Source organism: Biomphalaria glabrata, chromosome 3 (assembly GCF_947242115.1).
Source record: "Biomphalaria glabrata chromosome 3, xgBioGlab47.1, whole genome shotgun sequence".
Classification (NCBI taxonomy): domain Eukaryota; kingdom Metazoa; phylum Mollusca; class Gastropoda; family Planorbidae; genus Biomphalaria; species Biomphalaria glabrata.
In genome coordinates, this window is record NC_074713.1 from 6,513,162 (window position 1) to 6,539,006 (window position 25,845).

Consider the following 25,845-nt stretch of genomic DNA (forward strand, 5'->3'; position numbering starts at 1 on the left):
AAAGATGATTGTTTGCATTATTAACAGGCCAATTCCACAAACAAACTTTCTAAAACATTCTTAAAGCTTAAATTAACACCCCTGATTTACAAAAGACATTGAAACAAATAATACTTTACTCTTACAGCATCAGGAAAAACAAACTATATACAGAGATTATACATTTATGTCACACTTCCGAGTTCTGTACTGAGAACCCATTTTGTGACATTGAATAAAATAAAGAATCAGGCCTTGATAAAAGATTCTGTGGTGTATCAAACTCAACAACTTGTCCCTCATCCATCACCAGAATTCTAGGTAAAATAAAAAATTAAAGATAATTTCTACATAAATAAATCACCTCTTCGAATGTATGCCCTTATTAAGCAAAATATGGTGACTAGCTTTAAAACTTATACAACTAAGTGGCGGAGTGGTGAAAACCACTAAGCCACCTATCAAGGAGGCTCAAGTTGAGATCATGACTTGAGCTGAGTTGTGTTTGCTGAACAGTAGGCGGCACAGAAACCTTCTCTCTCTAGCCCCTTCACCCTATGCCTACAAAGTAGTAGTGCACTGAGAATGTGAGAACATAAAAACATGCTCTACAAATGCAAAAAAAAAAAAAAGAATTATAGTTTCAATGAGGAAAGGTAATGTTTTAAAAGTTGTAAAGGAATTAACTTTAAAAAATATCTGAAGTAAAAATTAGAATAGATACTGACAGTAAACAACTACTGGGCTTAATATGAAAACTGCTGAACTACAAGAGTCCTTTGGATAAACTAGACAAAATATCAGCATGGAAATTTTATTTTGCAATTAACATAAACCAATATAGTTTTTCTTTAATGTAAAAAGGTTGATTCAAACCAAACCAATCAATTTAAATCCATTGAACAAAGTATTTGCCCCAAAAACCAATGAAAAGTAGTTTACTTACTTATCAAAGTGGAGCACAGAGTTAAGTCTGTGAGTGATAGTAAGGACTGTACATTGACTGAATTCACTAAAGATAGTTTTGTTGATTACTATCTCAGTCTCTAAATCAATGGATGCTGTGGGCTCATCGAGAATCAAAATTTTTGTCTTTTTCAATAAAGTCCTTGCTAAACAGAGAAGCTGTCGTTGGCCCATGCTACAGAAATATTTTTATTTTGAGATTGTGTTAGAGTCAAAGCATAAACTCATTGTCATAGCAACAAAAACCTTTGAAAATAAATGTTTACATTTAATGCAAGAGGATGTGCAACTAATAGCACACATTTTAAATAAGAATTTAATAGAAAAACAATTCAATTTTAGATTTTCTGATCATTCATTATGTAGAAATACGCTTGCATTATGAAAAGGACAAAAAAAAAAATACAAAGAAATATCTACAGCGCTGAATTGTGATAAGAATACATTGCCTACTTAAACTTTTGTTTCGTTCACTAAACTTTTATATTTACAAAGCTATTGAAATTTTGTTTGATTCACTAAGCTTATGTTCTAGTGACTTAAGTTTTGATTCACTAAGATTATGTTCTGTTCACTTAAGTTATGTTTAATTCACTAAGCTTATGTTCTGTTCACTTATGTTTTGTTGTGATTCACTAAGCTTACATTCTGTTCACTTAAGTTTTGTTTGATTCACTAAGCTTGTGTTCTATTTACTAAAGGTTTTTTCTGTTCAGTAAACTTTTGATCTCTTCACTAAGCTTTTTGTTTTCTTGTTCCCTTTTTGTTACTGACTCACCAGTCCTTTCTTAACATTGTTCTAGAGTCATCGCTCCCTCCCTCCTCCCATTTTCAGTTCTTTAAAGACATAGGATGTTGAATGTACAGGTATGCTTGATAGTCTGACACTTAATTATCACCACACTTTTTAATCTGATGTGGTGCCCAACTTAAATTCATGTAATTAATGTCTCCTGTATTACATATATTTTTAGGATATAGGTCAGGCTTAAATTGTAACTTAGTGCAGTACATGATAACTGAAATCATATGTTTTGTATTTTTTGATTGATAACTTTGTCTTTTTCAGTAATACAACCCCCCCCCCCCCCCCGGTCCCATAACTGTCAGATTATCAAGAGTAAACTGGAGTTTGAAACAAAAAAGAATTACAATTTAGAAGAGAAAAGTGTATTTTTAAAGTGGAGCAATTCCAGCCAAAAAGTAGACCTAGACTAAAAAAATATGAAATGTGTTTGAAAAAAGGTGTGAGTTATAGTGAAACTGGTTACAACTGACAAGCAATGTTAATAAAGACTGACTGTGCCTTTCTATTATAAATCTTTGAACATGTAATATGAAATTAATTTAGACTGTCTTTTTATTATGCATCTTTATAAAAGTTTAACATTTAACTACCTTAGATATAATTGTTTACAACAATTTAGTACATTGCATTAATGTTATTGCTGTATATCAGCGGTTCTCAACCTTTTATGTTCGGCGACCCCTTGTTACAATCCGTCACTCTGCCGCAACCCCCCCACACACACACACACACATACAGCAATAGAAGAGTAGACAACTTTCGATGGTCTTAGGCGACCCCTGGCAAATCGTCATTTAACCCCCAAGGGGGTCGCGACCCACAGGTTGAGAACCCCTGCTGTATATGAAGGCAAAAAAAATATGTACCTTAAATTCTCACCAGCTTCTTCCACTTCATAGTCCAGTTTATTGGGTAAGCCCTCGACACAAGTTTTTAGATGAGATAATTCAAGAGCCTTCCATATCTCAGAATCTGTTTTTTCTCCTCGTGGATCCAGGTTAAAGCGCAAAGTGCCAGTAAATAGAACTGGCTCCTGTGAGGTCAAGGTTTAAGTTACACAGTTTTAGATTTTTAAGACATAAACTTAAAGATGAGTTTCCACCAAAGATGTTGATATTGTATTGGTTTATTCTGGTTTTATTTCAATAGATTAAAAAAGAAATTTAACAAGAGAAACATAAAAAAATACTTTTTAGAAAAAACAAAGCATATATTAAGTGTAATTGTATCAATCAGTTTCATGTGATTAGATTTGTAATAGATCTAAACTAACTAAAGTAAATCTGTGTGATTAGAAAAATTTTTACCCATTGTTTTTGTTTAAAGCAATTTCATGCTTTTAACTTTCTCAATATGCTATGATCCTATCACTTATCTGGACAAGTTAGGAAAATGGGGGGAGGGGGGGGGGATTTTAAAGTTATTGGTTTTTAAAAGCATTTACAAAAAAAAAAAAAAAGGAATGACATGAATTCTAACTCATGGCTCTTGCCTTCTTGGGCAGACATGCAAACCACTCATCTAGTGAGGAACTTATGACTGGTGAAGATTGTATTGTTATATATTGTTTCTTTCAATTTAGAGCGGTGACCTATAAAGGGGACTAATCCGGCTAATACCACCTATTCAGTCAACTTCATTCCCTGGTTTGAGACACCAAACAAAATAGTTTATTACCATTAGTTAATTAACTAATAGATTCATTTTTTTTTTATTGATTCTTGTATTGTCAAGTAAAAGAAATAATTGTACAAATTTCAGCTTGGATTTCAGAGAAATAATGTGTACAAATGTTTTACCAGACAGACAGAGTGAGTTGATATAACCTTTGTAAAAATGTCTGGCAGTTTTATAAGTGTTGCTAAAAAGAAATTATTGGTGACATGAGTGTCAATCCTAAACTACTTGCCACATACCTGGGGTAGGATGGTCAAATTGTTTCTCAGAGATTTCAAATTAACATGAGCAATGTTCACACTATCAATCAATACAGATCCACTTGTTTCTTCCATAAATCTAAAAAGAGCCAAAGCAATGGAGGATTTACCTGCTCCTGTTTTTCCAACAATACCAATCTGAAAATTGTATCCTAGTTTATTAGTTTCTACAAACAAAACTATGACCATAAAATATTAACAAATCATAATGTTTTTTTAAATTGTTTGTATCTTTTACCCATATAAATTTAGACACAACATAATAAATCATTTTAGTTAAACCAAAGAACATCTTTAGCAAATTTGTTTTAAATTTTGTTTTGTTCATAAAATTATTGGTTATAAAAAATATATGGGATTGTCATTCACCAATACCAGGATAAATTTGTTAGCATGAAGTGAAATCAATATGTTCTCAAGAGTAACAATTATGGACTCTAACATTGTAAAGCAAGAGATACAACTATGGACTCTAACATTGTAAAGCAATGTTAATTTGTTAAATCCATATTAGGCTTTGTCTTTGTGCTACTAATAGCCATTATTGTTAGCCTATGCTTTTTAGTATCTCTATTATACAAAACTAGACAGTGGAGTTAAAGCCAAATGGAATTTGAATATGTTTAATATTGGATCTATGCTTTAAATTTCAGTGGCTTTTGTATCAGGCACAAGAACCACTGCATTGAAACAGAATGATGGCAACTTTATCCATTGATTTAATTCTTTCAACCTGCAAGCCCATAAATACAACTAAGACTGAAAATAAAACTAAAATGTTCTCTTTAACAAAATGTATAATTTTAAAAATCTCATGTACTTTTTCTCCTCCTTTAATTGAGAAATTCACGTTTCTGAGAACTGGACCATTTCCTGCTCCATAACTAGCACAATACTCTATAAACTGGATAGAGCCAGTTGTTAGCCAATCTTTATCATTTGTTGACAAATTATTTCTAGTGAAAGAATTCTGGAAAAAAATGTTGAAACTTGTTAATAAGCTATATATACTCTCAAACACAAGTAGTCCTACAAGTGAAAAAAAAAAGCTTAGCTCCATCAACTTAATCATTATTAAGAACATAAGTTTAAATTGTTTTCATTGTTTAGTTTAATTAACATTCTCACAGTTGATTCTTCAAGGTCTTTAAAGCTGCAATCCAACTGAGTAGATGTGATATTTGAAAAAAGACACATCTTGCAAATAAGAATAATTTTTTAATATTGGGTCCTGATTTCTAGTGTTTTCATTACCTCATTTTCAATCTTTGAAAACTGTTGTATTCTTTCTATGGAAACAACATCATTCTCCAGCTCACCAAATATTGTAGCGAACTTACTCATTTCCTTATTCACCTAAATAACATACATGATTGTATTAAAGTGTCTACATCCATAAATATAGTTCATTTATAAATAGAAAGACCAGATACCCGGTACCGGTACTGCAAATTTTTTTAAAGATAATCCCAGGATGTTTTAGAAGTGTGTGGATGGCAAATGCAAAAAAATATATAATGAATCTGAAATCTGATATTGAGTTTTTAAAAGAGATATACACTAACCTCTCTATGTAACATTAATGTAAACCTAATGCTAGACCTTTAAACATAAATATTAATCCTTCAACTAGCCGCTAACACAATTCTACTCTACAATCATTACCTTTAAACCCAACTCAATTCTACCTTACAATCCTATTAACCTTAAACCAACCCTTAACTTAATTAAATCTTAACATATTGATATCTATAAACTATATTATATATATATATATTATATCTATAATCTATATTTTAAAAAATATTCAAATGAAATATCCCTATTTTTTTATTTTTTTTTTAAGTTTTTAACTTTTGACAAGAAGAATTCTTTTCTGTATGTGCCCATTCAAGTATTGTCTCCAAAAAGTTGTGCTCTTTAAAATTGATGCAAATTGATCACATCATTCAATTATACTGCAGGATCAACGGAGATAAAATAGCTTAAATGAACTTTGTTCATAACAGTTCTTAAGATCTACATCCTTTTTGTGGCCACTCTAAAAGTTTTAAGATATGTGGACATCACTATAGATGTAATGTGGAGATTACTAAAAGATGTCATGTCGACATCACAATAGATGTAATGTGAACAACACTATAGATGTAATGTAGAGATTACTAAAAGATGTAATGTGGAGATTACTAAAAGATGTAATGTGGAGATTACTAAAAGATGTAATGTGGACATCACTATACATGCAATGTGGAGATTACTAAAAGATGTTAAGTGTCGGCTTATTGAAATACAAAAGTGAAAAAAATTTTTTCTTGACTCGGATAGCACAGGTGACAATGAGAGCAACTAGTCCAGGTGAGAGACTGTGCCTGTTCACAACAGCAAAGATGGTGGATGCTCCAATGATGACACTGCTCAGTATATCCAGACGTGCTTCGAACCATCTAAAATATACACAAAAACCATGCTTAAAACATTTTAAAAAATCAGTATTAAAACCATCTAAAACATTTTTTTTTAAAGTATACTAAAGACCATTTCAAACATTTTAAAAATCTTGTTTTAAACCATCTAAAAGTAAATGTAACTAAGCTCTAAGTTTTCTTTTGAGGAATAATGTCCCAACTGTTATACAAAAAAAGGATCAATTGAATTACTTTTTGTTTTACAAAAACAAATCATATAGTTAACACTCACTCAGATTTATTAGACCTTGTAATGACCCTCTAATTGTTGTTGTTTTTTTAAAAGAAAAGTTAAGTAGTATGGGCATATGATGAGGTCCAGATAATTTGCTAAATCTTACACCAAAGTATATTACCAGGAAAACAGGGAATGAAGGGTGGGGTTTACACTGGACAAGAGACTCTGCCACCCATCTAGTCTTGTGTACCACTGGGACACTATAAGTATTTAGATGACTCGTTTCATCCATTGCTTTATATACTGTGTCTAGGGTCTTTCCAAGTGTGTGCTAGTCAAAGCTTGAAGTATTTAAGAATAAAAATGTCCAGATACCAAACAATCAATGCTCGTACCTAGCTATTGCTATAGATGCTATTCTTAGGATGCTCGTACCTAGCTATTGCTATAGATGCTATTCTTAGGCCCTGGAAGTGGTCTATTTTTGTAAATAGATCCCTGATGAACCTGCCTTGTGCCTGATAAGCTCGAATGACACTGATACCAGACAGAGTTTCACTAAAATGTATGAATATTGGAGACTGTTGGATACTTGCCATTCTTCTGAGTTGACATGAGGACCGAATATACAGTTGCTGGGAAAGTAGTTTGAGAACTTTTGAGTAAATCTTTGTAGAGTAAGTAAAAAAGTAAGAGTATAGCATTGTGAAAAAAAAAAGAATAAATCATTATAGATACAATACGATAAAATTCCACAAAATCTCAGTTGATATGAACAGATTACTGTCTTCTGAAAGGAACAAAAGAAACTGAATATTTTTTTAACTGTTTTTTTTTTTGTTTGTTTTTTTATTATTTTATTATAAGTGAAGTTTTATGATGGAGGTATTGTCTTTTCAAAAAACATATTTTTAAAATGTTTTTCTTGTTTTAAAAAGAAAAGTGAAGTAGTATGGGCATATGACAAGTTCCATATAATTTGCTAAATCCTACATCCAATGTTCATTACCAGGAAAACAGGGAATGGATGGGGTTTAAGAAAGCATAAAAGATTTCCTGTCTAAATATATTCTAAATCTTTTTCTGCTGTCTCATAACGTAGCGATAAGTTCTAGGAGCACCAATGTTGTTGCCCAATACCCCCTACATGAGATCATGTCCAGTACCCAGAAAATGTTATTACCTGAATGATATACAGAACTCCTACAACCACGGCTACGACTATCAGAAATCTAGGCATGATGCATGAAATAAATATGAGGGTGGCCAGACAACGTAAAGCATTATTCAACGTGTAGTTAGCTTTGCTGTAAATATCGTAGTCCACGGATACAATGTCCTCACCAAATCGATTCAGTATGCGGCCGATGGGTGTACTGTCAAAGAATCTAACAGGTGCATTCATTATACTGTGCAGCAGTAGGGTGTGAAATTTTCTTGAAGCAGAGATTTGTCGAAATTGTAGCAGAAACATGTAAACAAATGCACAAAGGGCTGAAAAAAAAATCATTTAAGTCTTGTATTCATTGACTGATAATGAGAAAATAAAAAGGTTTTGAAAATATGTTAAATTCTTGTTACTGGTATATTAATGTATCAATTTACTACAAATATAGTTAAATTTCTTTATACCAGACTTCAGGTGACACTTAAACAATATGGAAATATACAAAGTTAGATATATGTATTCTAATTATTTTAAAAGTTGCCTATGTAGTGGAGTGGATACTTTTTCAGGCCACACCGGCCACCCAGATATCCACGTGACCCTTCCCCCTTGTGTCCGCGTAAAAAGGCAGAACAACGTGGGCACTGTCCATTCTATCGGCATCTCTTGTCGCTGTAGTGTCTGTTTGTTACTGGGCCAACGTTGTCTCCACTCCCTGTTTGTGCCTGGTTCTACACCATGTGTTTATGTATGGCTGGGCTGCAGGTCTTTAGTGTATAATAAACAGTTTGGAATCGTCCTACGAGTTGCCTTCGTCATGTCATTTAGTTTGTTCTGAGCCAAACCCACCACAGAACCAGAAGTAGATGTCCACAAGTAACAGTTTTTCCTGTTTCTGTACTTTCAAATATTTTCTATATTGTTTTCTTCGTTTTGTTTCATGGTAGTTAGATTTAGTTTAGTATATTTTAGTATAATTTGCTTATATTTTCTTAATTGTGATTTTACTTAGCTTGAAAATTGTTTCTGTTGAGATAGATTTAGTTATTAGGTTAATATTATTGTTAGAGTTTCTAAAGACCTGCAGCCAGATGGAGAGAAATATGGTGGAACCTAGTTCAGTGAAAGGGAGAGACGTGGGTCCCACGTGCAGTGGAGTCGTCCTACGAGTTGCCTTCGTCATGTCATTTAGTTTGTTCTGTGCCAAACCCACCACACCTAAATAAATATTAATAGTTAAGCTACATTTTAGATATAAAAATACAAGAATTTATTATAAATAAATCAGTAAGTAGGTTAGATGATAAAAATTTGTATTTCAACAAATCAAAAAAAAAAAGACTCTAGGTACGGTACAAGTGTTTGAGACCTAAATGAAGAAGACTTACTTTGCAGTATACCAAACACTGTGTATACACAGAGATAGTAGCTGTTTCTCTGGTATCTCTCTGTTGTGTTTCCAGGGAGAGATGTGAAGTTATTGAGTAACATGTCATCATTCCAGTTGGCCAGCCAAATATTTCCCACATTAAACATTGCATGATAGGCCAACAGAAAGACAAGTATGATTACTGATTGCTTCCACCCAAGTCCTTGAACTAGCATCCAGTAGAGTGACCATTTGACCTGAACATGTTTTCAGTTAATAAACAAATTTTAGTGACTCCCTGAATGTAGAATGGAAGGAGATTTCTAAATATTAAAATGCTAGGTGCCAAAGGTTCTGATGGAAACCAGAAACTTTACTTGGCTCCTGAGTCTGCGACCCACAGGTTGAGAACCCCTGGTGTAAGGTCATTCCTGAGCAGTAAAAGACATTCCTGATGTTTTTGGAAGGCAACCATTCCTAAGACTCTGTGATAGTTGTAATAGGCAGCAGGATTGAACTTTTTAGATAATAGAACTGAAAATGAAGATTTCTAATATGTTTGTTGTGTTCTCATATCTTTCACAATCACTGTTATAGTATCTTTTTTTTTGGTTTATATGAGTAGCCTCCCTTAAAATTACAATAATAAGATCTTTTTTTTCCAGATGGGAGAGAGGAACAGATAGTGGTTTTGAATGTGTTAGGGTTTTAAATATGCACTGATAAGCTATAACATATATCATTTACTATATATCTAGGTTATAGTTATAAAAAGTTATAATTATAGTAATTTTTAGTTTAAGAAAGTAAGAGTTACAGTAAGTTAGGATATAGAGTTACCTTTCCTGTCTCAGCTTGTTCATCATGAATAATATGCTGTTGCCTGATGACATGACATTCATGACAGGATGATGTCAAGCCACTTTTGACAATTTCTGTTCCCTGACTCATCTTGAGTGAATAATAAGTAGGAGCAGCTTTGTAAGTTGGTTTCACAGCCCCTGAAACATTCATTGTGATTGTTTTTTTTTAAATTAGTTTTTAACATTATACATCTTCTGACTAGAAATCACATACAATTAGAAATAAATCACAAAGTTTTGTATTCAGTTCATTGAGAATGACAAGATTGTCTGCACCTTTCTTAGCCAATGACTTAGACAAATATTGAAGAAATGCTGGGTTAATTACTCCTTGTTGACACAATTCATCATATGTTCCACAGCCAACAATGGAGCCATTGGACAACACAATAATTCTGTCTACACTTGAAAGATAGTTCATGTTGTAAGTCACCAACAACCTTATCTGTAAATAGTGTAAGTCTTATATATGCACATGATACATTTGGATTTGAAAGTATAAGACAATACATAATTAAAGACAAATGATATTTTGTGATTAGGTGAATTTTGTGAAATAAATACATTTTTCTTTTATGACAAAGCATCATTATTTATTTTATCATTTAAGGTAAAAACTTATTTTAAGGTCAAAATCTAATTGTGGATTAAAGTTGTTATCATGATTATAAAGTAAAACTCATTTTAAGGTAAAAACTTAAAAAGTAAATTGAAGCATGATTATAAAGTAAAAAACAGTAGGAAACAATCTAACCTTTTCCTTAAGCATTCCACTTTTACTAATTACATTGTTAAAGATTTCTTCTGCAATATGGTTGTCTAAAGCACTTAGAGGGTCATCTAATAAATAAATATCAGCTTGATTATAAACAGCTCTGGCCAAAGAGATTCTTTGTTTCTGACCACCTGACAAGTTGACACCCTTTATATTATAAATAAATGACAAAATGAGCACTGGTCAAAGATAGGCCTATTAAAAGACAAGACAGTAGAGGACAAATTTAATACAAATGCCCTCTATCAAATCAGAATTTTTAGTTTTCTATGTAATATATAATTCCATTAAAATACATTGAAACATTGATGAAACAAATGTCTTTAGGACTCATGTTTCTGTTAAGTGAAGTAATGCTGAATAAATAAAAAAACACGGTAGAACCACATCATGCCTAGTTAAAGAAAATGTGGAAATATTTTCTTTGAGGTTTACAGATGTTTCTTGAAAATAAGAATTTAATCACATCTTAAGAGGTATCCCTGTGTTAATTTAGTTAGACATGTTAATTAATTAAAGACTTAAACTCTGTTAAAATCATTAGTTTTCCTGGCTGATTCAGGCAACTCATTCCATGCTTTAATAGCACTAGTTAAAGGCACTTATAGAATTTGTCCTACCATTGAGATAATAAATGTTTCTTATCTTAATGTCTCAAGAAATGTTTCTTTATCTTAATGTCTCTCTGAGTAGTTTATCAAGTTATTTTTTTATATTAGTGTTCATCTAACAGTGCAATTATGGCTACTTTACTTTTAAGTCTTCTGTGTCTCCAATTAAGTGATTTTACTAATCATGCTACTCTAGGTCAAACATGAGTATTCATTTGTTATAAAACCCATGCTGTTTGCACATATGGCGGGCAAGGTGATCTCCACAGAGATCAGTCATAGGCAACTTCCACAGCCTCTTTACAGTTAGGTTTCCATGGATTTCAGATCTTTTAAGATGGTGTGATACCATGTTATACATAGATGGCCTTTGTTTTCTTTCTTTTCGGTTTCTTTTCGGCTTCCATGTTTTTTAGGATTAGGCTTATACTAAAAATAAAAGTAAATAAAGAAGCTTATTAACACTGTTATGGCATCTAGGAACAATTTGACACCATTAATTATATTCTGGGAGCCTGGTGGCTAAGTGGTAAGGTGCTTAGCTTCAAAACGGAGGGGTCTTGGGTTTGAATCTCGGTAAAGACTATTTTAGTTTCAAGCTTTTTAGGACATCCCTGAGCCCACCCATCTCTGATGGGTACCTGACACTAGTTGGGGAAAGTAAAGATGGTTGGTCCTTGTACCGGCCTCATGAAACCCTCATTAATTGTAGGCCATAGAAACTGATGATCTTTACATCATCTCCCCTATAGATTGCAAGGCCTGATTTACTATACTAATTACAAGCTGTTTTATTTTATCCCAAAGATCCAATTACCAAACCTTTTATTTACTACATCATAAGCACATTAAAAGAAAATGTTAAAATACTTGACCTGTTTTACTTCTTGATATTAATAACCAAATAGTGACAAATATTTGCCCTTGAGATAGTGGGACAACAATGTGCTGGTGAGGGATGTATCAATATCAAATGTCATATTTGCTAATGAATACTGTAAATTAATTTCCTTCCATTGCTCTTAATAACACAGAGATGGCTGATGACTGTCAGAGACTGACAAACAAGCATAAAAAAGTAAGGTTCCCTTTTCAGACCTTACAATCTATAGGGCAGATGATGTTAAGGTCATCTGTTTCTTTGGCCAATGGTTAACAAGCAGGGTGTCATGTGGCTAGTACAACAACCAACTCCCTTTACTTTCCCCAACTTGTGTCAGGTGCCCATTAGAGTTGGGTGGACTCAGGGGACACCCTAAAAAATAGCAACAAAAAAAATCCCAGTCTTGACGAGATTAGAACCCAGGACCCCAGGTTCAGAAGCCAAACGCTTAATCACTCAGCCTCCATGCCTTTCAACTTATTTCTGTAACTTAGGTTCAACCTCAAAGGGAAGCTAATTTATACCATTTCATTTGAGCAAACTTAACAAAGATAAAAGGAAAAGAAGTTGACTTTATTATAGTTGAATAATGTAAAGCAATGATTGAGTTGAATATATTGTAGTTCTATAGAGGTTGAACTGTACTTACATTCTCACCTATCTCTGAGTCGTCTCCTCCAGGCATTTTCTCTACTTCAGATTTTAAGGCACATCCATCTAGAACTTCTTGATATAAACATTTCTCATAAGGCAATCCAAATAAAATATTTTCTTTCACTGAGTTATTCTGTATCCAGGATTTTTGTGACACGTAGGACAATGTAGACTAAGGAAGGAAGAAAGTGCAAACATTAGGACTTGTTGTGTTGTTCAAAAAAACATTTGTGGAAATTTGTTTAGAAGAGTAAATATAGTTGTGGTGAATAGGGAAGAGAAATGATAGTTGTTATGCTAAATTGGGGAGTGTAAAGATAGTTGTTATGCTAAACTGGGAAGTGTAAAGATAGTTGTTATGTTGAACTGGGCAGTGTAAAGATATTTGTTATGCTAAACTGGACAGTGTAAAGATAGTTGTTATGCTAAACTAAGAAGTGTAAAGATAGTTGTTATGTTGAACTGGGCAGTATAAAGATAGTTATGTTGAACTGGGCAGTATAAAAATAGTTGTTATGCTAAACTGGGGAGTACCGGTATAAAGATAGTTACTATGCTAAACTGGGAAGTGTTAAGATAATTGTTTATTGTGTTGAGTTCATTACATCTACATAAAACAACTGGTCACGAACTCTCACTTCTTTAGAATATGTTTTAGTCAAACTGTAATATTCTAGTCACCTTGACATTCAAGTGGCCATGAACTTTGAACATCTCTCCTAAAATAGCACAGAGAAGAGAAGACTTGCCAGATCCTACAGCTCCAATGATAGCTACAAGTTCACCAGGCAGTATTGACAAGTTGATGCTGACATTTAGAAATTGAGTAGAAATTATGTTCAATATGTCATACACAGATATATTAGATATTGTTCTAATCTATTACGAGATCTTTTAGAGATAATTAGCTATTTTGGTACTAATCCATTGCCTACCAACCATATGCAAGTATTACTATTGCATGAATTAGCTATTATTCCCTCCCTTTTCTTCTTCATATTTCTATAAGAGTTAATGCTCTTTGTTTTTATCATAACATTTGGCTGGGTGAGTCATGAATGAGTTATATTTTTTTTACATTTAAATTAACAATGGTTAGTTAATTATTATGGTTGCATACCTAGTAAAAAAAAATCTATGCTATTCTATTCCAAATAATTATTAACAACAAGGTTAAAAGAAAAAGTGAAAAAAAAAGTCTCACAAATTGAGTTGTTTAATATACTGATAACATTGTAGAGGATAGTTGAAATATTCTATCCTAATGAAAGAAGTAGTAATACAAACATGTGACATGACCTTACATTTACTCTAAAATAATGATAAAATAAAATAATATATTTTTTTTTGCTTAGAAATAATGGAAATGTGACATGCTAGTTTTATCCTAACACACTTTAAATCCTAATGGATGTTGGACACATTTCTTTTGTACACAACTAGCCCAAAAAGATTGAGACCTTCTGTCTAAGTGAAGAATAATTATTTAAGAATAACTCTATGTACTAAGATATCCCAACTTTTCTAAGGGCTCTAAAAATGAAAATGAGGACTTTCATTCTTGTACCTATGTCGTATTAAATGATGTAATTAAATTTAATGGCAGTGATTAAACACTGTAACCATTTAATTTGTTGCCAAATAGTATTTACAATTTCTTTTAATTCTAAAAAGAGTTATACAAATTGATAATATATGACGCTTTCTTTCTTCTGTTCATGTCTAGAAAGTTTATAGAACCAAAGCTAGTGGATAGAGAACTTTGTTTTTATACTTACTCTTTAAGAATAATGGGGCCAGACTGATTCCAGGAAAAGCTAGCTCGGTGGAAAGTGATCACAGAAAAAGCTGCAAAAAAAGAAACTTTTATTAATAAATGAGGGGAAAAAATACCTGTTCAAAAATAATAATTTTAGTACATAAACAACAATAACAACAATGACAAAAAAAACATTCATAAATCTTTATTAAAATTCCTTAATACATAGAAGTGCAATTGTTATATCTAACAAATAAAATTAAAAACAAAATCCTACAGTTATTTGATGTTCCAACCATTGTATTCTCAGAGAGCTCTTCACTGTTCAGAAAAGTACTCAGCCTGTTCATGGAACTAATGCACTTGAAAAATGGAAATGATATAATAACAATCAGAGGCTAGGTAGACATTTAGAAAAAAGAAAATGTATTTATAAATATATACTACATTTAAGTTAGGTCTTTATTTAATATGGGACTAGAGTATGGTAGATCAATTTTTTAGAAAATCAATGATTCAAGCTTAGTTGAGAGCTCTCTTGAAGGTCGCAGGACACACAAATTAGTCCCAAAGAAAAGCCCTTGCTAAAAAGAGGGGCAGAAAACTAAATTAAATATTTAAATAGACCCCAGGGTACAACAGCTTTGATGCATAAGTTGTTGCAAAATATGTAGGTCACAAATCGGTCAGCATAAACATGTGAATCACTGCACTCATCCTTTTTCTTCAGAATCAAAAGCATTGCAATTAAATAATCCAAATAGGGGACATGAATCTTTTTTTTTAACTCAAGATTTTAGTATCCTTAAATCTTTAAAAAATATAACTGGTTGAAATATATAAACATTATGAGCAAGAGCAAATTTCCATATAGGAATTATAAAAGGAACTATATGAATTTTTCAAGCCCTTATTCTAATGGAGTTTAATGATGGCTATACGTTAAGTAAAAGCCACACTAATAAACAAAAATATGATCAAATGGTGGACAGAGAAATAGATAAACCCTGGTCCTGACCCTTACACGTGATCAGATATTACATAGGCATTTAGCATCAAATTCAGTCAAATTATTTATAGTCTTATTGTGTATGTATTAAAAAAAAATTTATAAAAAAAAAAAATAATTTAGTTTTGGTATGACTTACAACAATAAATTTTCCAATCACACAAGAGATCATGTCTGTTGAACTCATGATGATATCTGCATAATTCATGGCCAAAAATGCAGTGTTGGCATCAAGAAAGTTATTCTCGGATGTATTCATATACATTACGATGATAAAGTAAAGCATCTGTTTTAAGTCCAGAGATAGAGAAAAAATGGTTTTCTTATTATTTTCTCATTATTAGATCATTAATAATGGGCTATCATATCAGATCTCAACAATGTATCCATTAAAAGCCTCTTAGTAAGTGGCTACCATATTATAAAATCTAAAATAAGAGATAATCCTTAATATCAAATCTTATTTCAAACAACCTCTCTTGTAACTTTAATGTCTCCTTACCCAGAAAGAAGCTATCAGCCAAAGAATGTCTGTACAACTCAATATTGCATACTTCAGAAGAATCTGTAGCTCTTGATTTCGTATCTCTTCAAGTCTCTTAGTAAAGATATTCTCCCATGCATACAGTTTAATGATCTGAAATTTAAAATATTATACAAGAAATTAACATGGTAGTCTTTTTGTCTGGTCATTATGTTCCTTCTCCTAGGTGGTGCTAGGTGCTTCCATGTTGTGTATTATGCAGATAAGTCAAACGGGAGTAACACTCAAATAAAGCAGGAAAAAGGCCAACAATACAAGTTAGTCAACGCTGATAGTGAATGTCAAATAAGAATTTTAATAATAATGAAGGGAACCACCAAATGTCATCAAGCTAGATCTCTACATTCACTATCAAGCTGTCAAAAGAAATATGTTTATATTTCACTATTCTTACTAAAATTTTCATCTAGTTTTTACTAGTTGCCATTGTCTCTAAGTCAAAACTTTCCCTTTCTATATAACAATTAACTAATTTCTAATCATGCCATAACAATGGCCAAGGATAGCTAGCCCCTCCTACCCTAAGCTTATTGGTTTAGGCGACAGTCACTCGCTTTTACCCCTTCTCCTGTACAACTAGCAACTCTGAATCCAAACCTCTAGTGCTTTGAGGCTAAACCCAAACAAAAGGCTTTGGGAGTCAGGATTGAAAAAAAAAAATCAGGAGATGGTAACCATTAGGTAGCTTACAACACATAGTACTACACCCTAGCAGAACCTGCAGTACCACTGATTCCAATCTATTCTGACCATAGCTGATGCTCAGGTTTTCATCTCATCTGTATGAGATGAACGCCAGAGCACTACGGGAGGACTAGTCCTTCCTGCTCTGATTTTTCAATAGGAGTTCATCTCAGGTATGAGATGAACAGTCTTTGTTGAATATTGAATCTTACAAAATAGTTTGAACTCTGACCTTTATTCCATTCAAAACTTCATTGGTTGTTTTCATTCTCCAGTCTTTCATCGTCATCAATTGATCTTGATACTCCGACAACTTTTTCATAGCTGCTACATTCAGAGCATAGACCACCAGTATCACAACCAAGCCTAGATCACAAATATCTTGCAGTTAAAAAAAATAGATGAAACCATTCAGCAGATTCATGGTGTAAACTTTGTCATGAAATAAGCTTATAAAAGAAATGAATTGAAATAGTTGAGTGAATTATTTCCCTTTATGAATTTTTCTTTGCTTCTCACATTGAGTTCCTTATCACCTCTCTCTTCTCTAATGTGAAACTTAAAAAAAGACATGGCTTTAATCCTGAAAGAAGTCATTCATGAATATGAAATGAGCCATGTGACCAGCTATGCCATTTACATGGATTATTATCAATACTGTTGAAAACTTGAGAAACTCAATGAAAGGTTTCCAGTAAATTATTCTACATTTTTTTTTACAATAATCGATATTGAAGACATATGTGGTTCAATGCCAAAACATTTTAAAACATTGACATATTCTAATTGTCTCCACAACTAATTATTATACTGTTGATGATTGTTTCAAGACTTTCCTGGTCCACAGACTCAGGATTAGAGTCTTGTTTTACAGTCATCAACATCATCAACTGCTTTAATGTCTCAGGAGAGAGGTTTTTGTTTTCATTTTATGCTAAGATGTTCCTTCAGAATTGAAGATTATTACATCCCCAGCTCTAGACTTCTGCTGGATGACAGGGTTCAAACTCTGGACCATCAAGATGACAATCATAGCGCCATCCACCTTACACGTTATATGGTGAAGTGGAAGTGAATAATCTGCTTAACATCTCTAAAACTTCACTAAAGCAAAATTCATTATTCAGGTAACTCACAAGTTTTTAGAACAAAACTCAAAGAAAACAATAAAACACACAGCTAGACACAAACTTTAGATGCACTTAACACTTATCATACTTCTGAGGCACAGCTATAAATGACAAACAATGAACTACCTCCCAATATTGCTTCTCCTACAACTGTGTACAGGAGGTACCCACAAATGCCGATATTGAAAAAATTAATCAAGATCCACATGGAAAAGTCCAACATAGTTTCCACATTGCCAGTATCCACCGACATCAGATTCATAATTTCTCCAGATGTGAATATCTTTTTAACATCATTACTCATGGTTGTCACCTGAAAAGTTCAAGCTTTAATTAAACAATAATATGCAAACGTCTACACAATTAATTAGAATTAATTTGTTTCTGTTTCTTTGTCACTTTCTTACACACGAAAATGATGTTCCCATTAATGAAAAAATATTTAGAGATATGTATATATAGTTCGTCCATCATGGTTCGATGATGACCACTTTATCATCCAGTGGGCTAAGGGCTTTGCACTGGGGTTTTTATGCCTCCTCATGTGGCTGGTGAGACCTATGTGAGCCCGGAATGTTCGGCTGCACACTGGGCAGGTTATTACAGCTGGAGCTAGTGTCGTGTGCTTTGCTTTTCTTCTCTGGCGTGTTTAGAGATATGTAACTGAGAGTTAACTCTATATTCTCTGGAGATTATTACCCCTGGTTTTTTTTGCTTTCAAATACAATACCAAGTATCAATTTATTTAGTATTGAAACCAATTAAATATGAAGTGACAAGTGAAGTGAACAACATTTAATATATAGATCGTTGGCAGAAGTTATTGCTCTTTCTATTGTTTTACTTTAATGTATGATTGTAAAGCACATTTTTAGACTTAATTGTGAAACTATTACTTAATAATGTGCTTGCAAAAATATCCACCTTTCTATAAATCATTGCCATGAGTGTACTTCGTACTCTGACCGAGAAACATGCTGTGCTGTACTCCGCAATGGTTCCAATGAAAGTATACAGAGCAGAAAGTAAAATGAAGGCCAGAAAATAAATATAGCCATGCCAGGTTGGTTCTGACTGGTCACTGATGAAGTCAATCAACAATCTAGATAAAAAAATTAAAATGTGCACATAAAAATAAATATGATTTAATAACAAAAATGAAAATACCATTAATTTGAGATAAGTTTTTCAAAATTGGTTTAATAAAGTTAGATTTTAATAAAGTCAGTTCAGCGACAAAAAAATGAATCGAAATGAATATACACAAATATTTCTTAACCTACAGTTACGTTGGGGATCCAGCCTGGGCCATGTGCTCTACTACTCTGTCACAATGTTTTTAGATGGATATTTTAAAATGAGAAGTCTAAGGGGAAATGGGGGGAGCAACAAAGTTAAGGAATAGTTTAACTAACGGTTGAGGAAAGTGACTTTGTATCAAGAACATTAACTGGGCTGATCTAGAACATTTCTATGACACAAGCAAAATTGATTGTCAAATTTTATATAAATTAAATACATAGTAAACCTTTACAGTGAAATTATTCACTAAGTAAAACAAAAGTTGTATACAAAAAATTAAGTATAAATTAATTTAAAAATCTTTTGATTTTAAGGATGTGTGGCTCAGTGGCAAAAGCCACTTGGGGGTTCAAATCCTGACTTGAGCAGAATGGAAACCTTCTCCTATGTACCCCTCCTGCCACTGGTCCACAAAAGTGATTGGAACATAACACTCTAAGCATGTTATAAGCATGGAAGTTGTAAAATGTTTGTAAAATGTTTTACATGTTTCGGATATTCCTTCAGAGTTGAAGATAATTACTTCCTAGTCCAAACCTCCCGCAGGACGACGGGGGATGGGAGCGGGCAGGGTTTGAACCCGGGACCATCGATAAATCTGAACGACAGTCCAGCATGCAAACCGCACGACCAGGCAGCCATTTGCACTACGCAAAAGCAGTTAAAAAAAGAAGTATTGACCTACCCAAGAATTACAGGGCTGAGAACAACAGAAGGAACAAACATCAGAGTCCCCCATTGACAGGTCAAGGCTTCTAGTAAGTAACACTTCACCATGGTCCTCAGTAGAGAAACATCTTTTGCTGGGTCAGATGCCTCTCTGCCAATCTCACTAAAAGATGTCTCTTGAATAGACTGATAGGCTGACACCCCAATGGAATTGACAAGAATAGAGGTCTCTAATTTTCTGTGCTTTCTACAACATGCACATAATTGGAAAACTCTCCCCCAGCATCTACAGGACAATTTTTTCTTTGGCCTAAATAGCAGAAAAAAAATCAATTAAATTGTATGCACCAAAAATAAGCAAATATAAAATATCAACACAGTGACTAAACAAATGCTTTAAAAAAAAATTATACACTTAAAAGAAGCCAGTTCATGAAAGAAACTAGTGGAAAATTGATCTGAGTGAAAACATGAAGAAATTTTGTATCTCTACACAGTCAACAATAAATTTAAATTTGTACTCATTTAGATTTAGACTGAGCTAAAATTAAATAATTGTATTATTATCTCAACAAAAAACAAACAAAAAAACAGCACAAAGACTTATTCAGAAAATAAAGAAAATTATTGACTTGTTCTTATTTATGTACTCTGTTAGATTGACTTCCTGCAGTTGGGAACTTATATCTCTTAAATATATTACTATGAATGTTGAATGTATCAAAAATCTTAATCACATAACAAAGTGACTTGAATCAAATTACTTGTTGGAGTATGAGGTAGTAATTTGTTTAGAACATATTTTGACATCTAACACAAATAAGAATTTGAAAAAAAAAAGCTTAAATGTACTGGAAAAAATTAGCTTCAATAGAATTCCTAGCACTGACAATATTTGTTTGATTCTTACATAATTTCTGATTCCGTCTCTTTATTACAGTAGTGCAAAAACTTATTGACGGCACTTTCACTTTGGTCTCTTGGGTTGATAGCAAAGATCTCATCATCAGAGAGCGTTGATCTGAATCCCTTGAGTATTAACCTACAAGTGATAAATTTAAAATGTTTTTAATAGTTTTGTAGCACAAGTCTAGATCAGAAAAGTAAAGGAAAATATATATGTAAACTAGTAGTCAGAAAAAAAAAAAATCCATTTGTATAAAAAAAAATTGCTATAAACTGCTTTTAATTGGCATGTCCTGTATCAAAGAGAAACTCTTATTAAAACTAACCTGTCTAACCAGCTGAATGTAATCCAAGATAACATGGAGGCGGTAACCTCAGGATTGTCACGCTAGAACAACAAAATTAAAGTCACTATTAAGAAATAAAGTAAATAACATTGAAACATTGATGTGCATAATCAAAACCTTGAAGAGTAAATCAATGGATATGACAGAAACTAATCACTTAATGAGTTCATCATTGCTATATGTCTATACAGCTTTCAATCAATAATTGGTTCTTATATTTTTTGCAAATCTATAAACAGGTTGTAGCAATCCAAAAAAATAGAAATGGAAAAATGGTTTGAGTGCAGGGACAAGTCCCAAAAAGCCTGCGGAGCCTGGGAGCAGATGAGACCACACTTTCCTGTGGTGTAAGATGTCCAGGTCTGAACAAGCTCTTATAACACAGTGCAGGACAGGCCACGTTGGCTCATATTTCTCATGGCTATGGCCAAACTTCGTCTCACAGTCCCCTCCCGGCAGGGAGGAAGAGGAAACTGTGTCTTATATTCATTTTGACTAGTCTCCTGATCTCTTACTGATCTCGGTCTCAACAGAGAGTTGGTAATAACCTATTGCAAAAAAAAACAACAAACAAACAATTAATGCCCCTTACCTTTGACCTATGAACTGTATAGTTTGGGAAACAATATAAGAGAAACAAAATTGTTGTGAACAAGATTTTTAAAATCAACAATGTCAGCTCAGTGCCATTTTTCTCCTCAAACTGGAAGGAAGCAAACAAAACAAACTTTGAACACTTTTTGGTTACATGAGAAATATTTGACAACTTTTTGGTGAGGTACATGAGAAATATTTGACAACTTTTTGGTGAGGTACATGAGAAATATTTGACAACTTTTTGGTGAGGTACATGAGAAATATTTGACAACTTTTTGGTGAGGTACATGAGAAATATTTGACAACTTTTTGGTGAGGTACATGAGAAATATAAGCTATTTTAAATCTCCAGCCACTTCAATTGTTTCCTGGAATGACAATTATAACCCACTAATTTGCAAAATCAATTGAATGTATAGAATAAAGTATTAAAGAGCTTAATAGTTAAGGGTAAAAAGTTCTCCTTTCAGACCTTAAGGTCTATAGGGCGGATGATGTAAAGGTCATCTGTTTCTGTGGCCTACGGTTAACAAGGGTGTCATGTGGCCAGCACAACGACCAACCACCTTTAATTTTCCCTAAGTAATGTCAGGTACCCATTAGAGCTGAGTGGACTCAGAGGCGCCCGAAGATCCCGAAATTAAAAATCCCAGTCTTCACCAGGATTCAAACCCTGGTCCCCAGTTCAGAAGCCAAGCGCTTTACCGCTCAGCAACCGTGCCTCCATAGTTAAGGGTACTTATTTGAAAACAAATTTAACATTTAAATCTTATAGTGTAATAGTTGCAAACTATGTAATTATATCTACTCTTTTGGGTCTGGCCAGTGTAAAATTGTATGGTTCTATTCTAAAACAAATCTTACCCTTAGAATCAGGTCTGTGTAAAATGGAATAAATGAAACAATAAAAGCCAGGGTCCAAAATATAAATAAAATGGGTGACCTTATAACATGTCTTGACTTTTCCATGCCATTAAGAAGTGACTGAAGAAACTGGGGATAAGTTGAGACTATGTCAAGTTCAAGTTTGGCAAATTCAAAAGAAAAAAATTTTAGAACAAAATTTACCCCCCAAAAAAATATATTAACGAGTGTTAAAAAAAAAAAAGTTTAATGGTTCAATTCAGAAAAAGTTTCAAAATCTGCTTTTAAGAAGTAAACCATTGCTTATAATGACAGTCTTCAGCATGGTGTTTGTAATTATAATGCTCTAGCAAAAACAATCTCCATTAATGTTGTTAATAACTTGTTAATAATATCTGTGACCAACTTGGCACCCACAATTCAGTTTAAACTTAAAATAATTATTACAATTGTAAGTATTACAGTTTTTTTTTTCATTTTAAAAGTTATTCCAAAGCTAATTAAAAACTTACTAGAGATATAATCCAGATGCACACAGACCAGCGTTCTGCATTGAATAATAGAGAACTGTTAACACTCCATGCATCAAATGTGTATATAAAATATACCACGCTTAAAGCAATACTGAAAAACTGTTCAACAAACAATAAAATGCATTAAGAATTACATCTATGGTGATAATCTTTACATTCTGAGTAGGGTTATGTATTTGTTATTTTAGGCTAACTAGTTAGTTTAAAAGTTATATTTATACACTAATCTTGAAGATAGCTCACAAAAATATAAACAGGTACAGATGTTGCAAATGTTTTCACTCTTGATAACTAAAATTATGTGAGTGTTTGTGCATGTTAGTGAGGATAGGGATGAGTTATTTACTTAGTTGAGTTTAGTTAATCCAACCAGCTGCTTATTTGAATGGAATCCTAAAATGACAAAAACATCCTATTATACAGTCCAATCCAATTAATTTGACCACCAGTTTAATGGAAAGGACTTATTAGGTCCAAATACTAAAGTACCAAAACAAATCCAGTTAATTGGACCAACCAATTAAATAAAAAAAAAATCACATCAGGAGGTGGTCCAATTAACCTGATTTGACAGTATATGTAAATATATGTAAACTTACAAGTTTTGTCTTATTTAACCAGTTCACAGGACTTATACAGGTTTTGGTTAACATTAAACGTATGATGTAAAAGGGAGCAGTGAGCCAAAGAAAGCCACAAGGGATCCATGTCAACACAGTGAAGTTGAGACATTCAGTGAATGGCATCAAGGAACTGTTGCTGAATGTGATGTTGTTCTCCTGAGAAATAGAAATATCAGAAACCTTGTGGTAAGAGGGGATAGTTCTTGAGTAGGTGTCAGATTGTAGTTGACAGATGTGGTAATACAAATTGAATTAGTCCCCTTTGTATTTTGTGAGAATTTTAAAAGTTCCCCTTTCAGACCTTGTGGTCTATAGGGCAGATGATGTAAAGGTCATCTGTTTCTGTGGCCCAAGGTTAACAAGGGTGTCATGTGGTGTTAAGGCTTCCGCTCAGTGTTAATTCTATGAAATATAACTAGTGTAGATCTACGTCTGACTGGAAGTAATGCTGAACTCAAACTACTTCAGTAACATCGGCGAAAGGCCGAAACAATCAAATATGTAGTCGACGCTGATGTTGCTTTACAAATATATTTAATAATCACGAAGGGAATCGTCCAATGTCAGCTATGTCCGTAAATCCGTATATCTATTGTACTGCTCTATACGAAGCATCTTCTTTTAGCGTCACTTAGAGCGTTCTTGTTTTTTAACCAGCTTTACGCCATCGTCGCTAAGTAAAACTTTACCCTATTCCCGAAACAAATAACTAATTCCTAATCATGTCATAACAGTGGCCAGCACAGCAACCAAACGCCTTTACTTTTCCCTAACTAATGTGAGGTACCCATTGCAGCTGGGTGGACTCAGAGGTGCACAAGGATCCTGAAATAAAAAATCCCATTATTTTCATAATCACTTTGCTAGCAAAGTAGTTATTGTATTGGCTTGAGCCCTTGAGTTAGAATTCATTTGTACAACTTATAAAAAATACATTTAAAAAGCTATGACTGTAACCTTCGGGCAGACACACCTTTCTGAGAGGTGAAATCGGTAATACGCTTATTACAAATAATATGTAGAGAGTCAGATAACTCATTGGATGAAAGACTTCCCTAGATTGGGAAGAGATTGATATACTTTGAAGTCAATGGTAGCCATGTGCACAAAATGAGAAAAGAAGAACAATGTTTTACATGTTTTGAATATTTCTTCAGAGCTGAAGATCTGTCTGTATGAGTAGATGTAATTTCGTAGTGGAACATAATTGACATAACAAAAAATAATTGGAAAATAAAACCCCTTTTTATCTATGAAAATATTTACAAAAGGAAGACTTACTACAGTAAAACTTTTTTTTTCAAAGTCAAAATCATAAGCACATCAATAAACTAAATGCTTCAAATAATGTTTATTGTCAAACTTAGAAAGTGCTCAGTTGCCGCATACTTCTATTCCTGAAAGTGTAATTATTTAATGTATTAATATTCTAAAGTTCATTCATCAAAAATAAGGTCCCACATTGTTTGCATATATTTAAAAAAACAATGTTTGTAGTAAATCTCTTACCCATTCAAAATCTTTCACACAAAATATATCCATTTTGAAATAATTTTTTTTAGAGATATCACAGCACACACATTTTTTTTACTTCAGTCTTACTCTCAACTCAATTTCAAAAGAGAAACTTAGAATGTTATAGAGCTAATATGTCTGCCAGGTGCTGGTGAATAAATTATCATAATTTATACTACTTACTCTTTCCTTCTTACTGTATAATGAAGAGGTCCTCATTACTCACAATCATACTGTTGGGGTGCATCATTTGATTGGGCCAATCTGACATTGACATTGCAAATCACATGCCTCAAGGACATGTTCACCAGATTCTTAGGCTTCTGTTTATTTATCATTCTTAGGCTTCTGTATATTTATTTCTGGTAGCCTCTGGTAGCTGCCCAGTACACATCCAGTGATTTTTTAATTAAAAGCCTTCTATGTGTAACTTAATGTATACAAAATCAATGTATTTTTTAGTTTTTAGTTTTTAAGAGAGTTGTAGTACTATTTATCTACTAGAGCTGACACCTACTATGTCTAGTAATCTCTAAACCAATGTTTGATTTATGTCAAAAATGAGACAAAAGTGCTGAAGTGGTAGATAATTCATTTATTTTTCAAATTATTTTTATCATTTAATTGGTAGGCCATGTACAATTACATAACAGTGGTACAATTAAAAATTATATAGACTATATGTTTTGCTTGCTGATGTCACAAAG

General features: G+C 32.9%; 1 protein-coding gene across 2 annotated transcripts; it reads right to left on the bottom strand.

Annotated features, from left to right (window-relative positions):
* Positions 1 to 25,252, bottom strand: LOC106055336 (multidrug resistance-associated protein 1-like). 2 transcript variants are annotated; one of them, XM_056025034.1, is made up of 30 exons: positions 25,133 to 25,252; positions 23,600 to 23,779; positions 22,980 to 23,099; positions 22,468 to 22,596; positions 21,599 to 21,709; positions 20,986 to 21,047; positions 20,664 to 20,795; positions 19,770 to 20,063; positions 18,707 to 18,884; positions 17,909 to 18,095; positions 16,885 to 17,018; positions 15,927 to 16,061; positions 15,564 to 15,710; positions 14,693 to 14,777; positions 14,435 to 14,504; positions 13,338 to 13,464; positions 12,652 to 12,828; positions 10,488 to 10,655; positions 10,010 to 10,178; positions 9,711 to 9,871; positions 8,890 to 9,127; positions 7,517 to 7,827; positions 6,769 to 6,968; positions 6,008 to 6,134; positions 4,945 to 5,046; positions 4,511 to 4,660; positions 3,670 to 3,828; positions 2,620 to 2,786; positions 926 to 1,120; positions 1 to 296 (listed from the first exon to the last, which is right to left on the bottom strand). In XM_056025034.1, the coding sequence occupies exons 1-30, from the start codon at positions 25,163 to 25,165 to the stop codon at positions 170 to 172; spliced, it is 4,575 nt and encodes a 1,524-aa protein (XP_055881009.1). In that variant the 5' UTR covers positions 25,166 to 25,252; the 3' UTR covers positions 1 to 169. The 2 variants fall into 2 exon arrangements, 1 of the variants encoding a protein (XP_055881009.1); XR_008777135.1 differs by lacking the exons at positions 1 to 296; positions 926 to 1,120 and having other exon boundaries at positions 2,652 to 2,786; positions 3,670 to 3,769.
* Between the last annotated feature and the right edge of the window lie 593 nt (positions 25,253 to 25,845).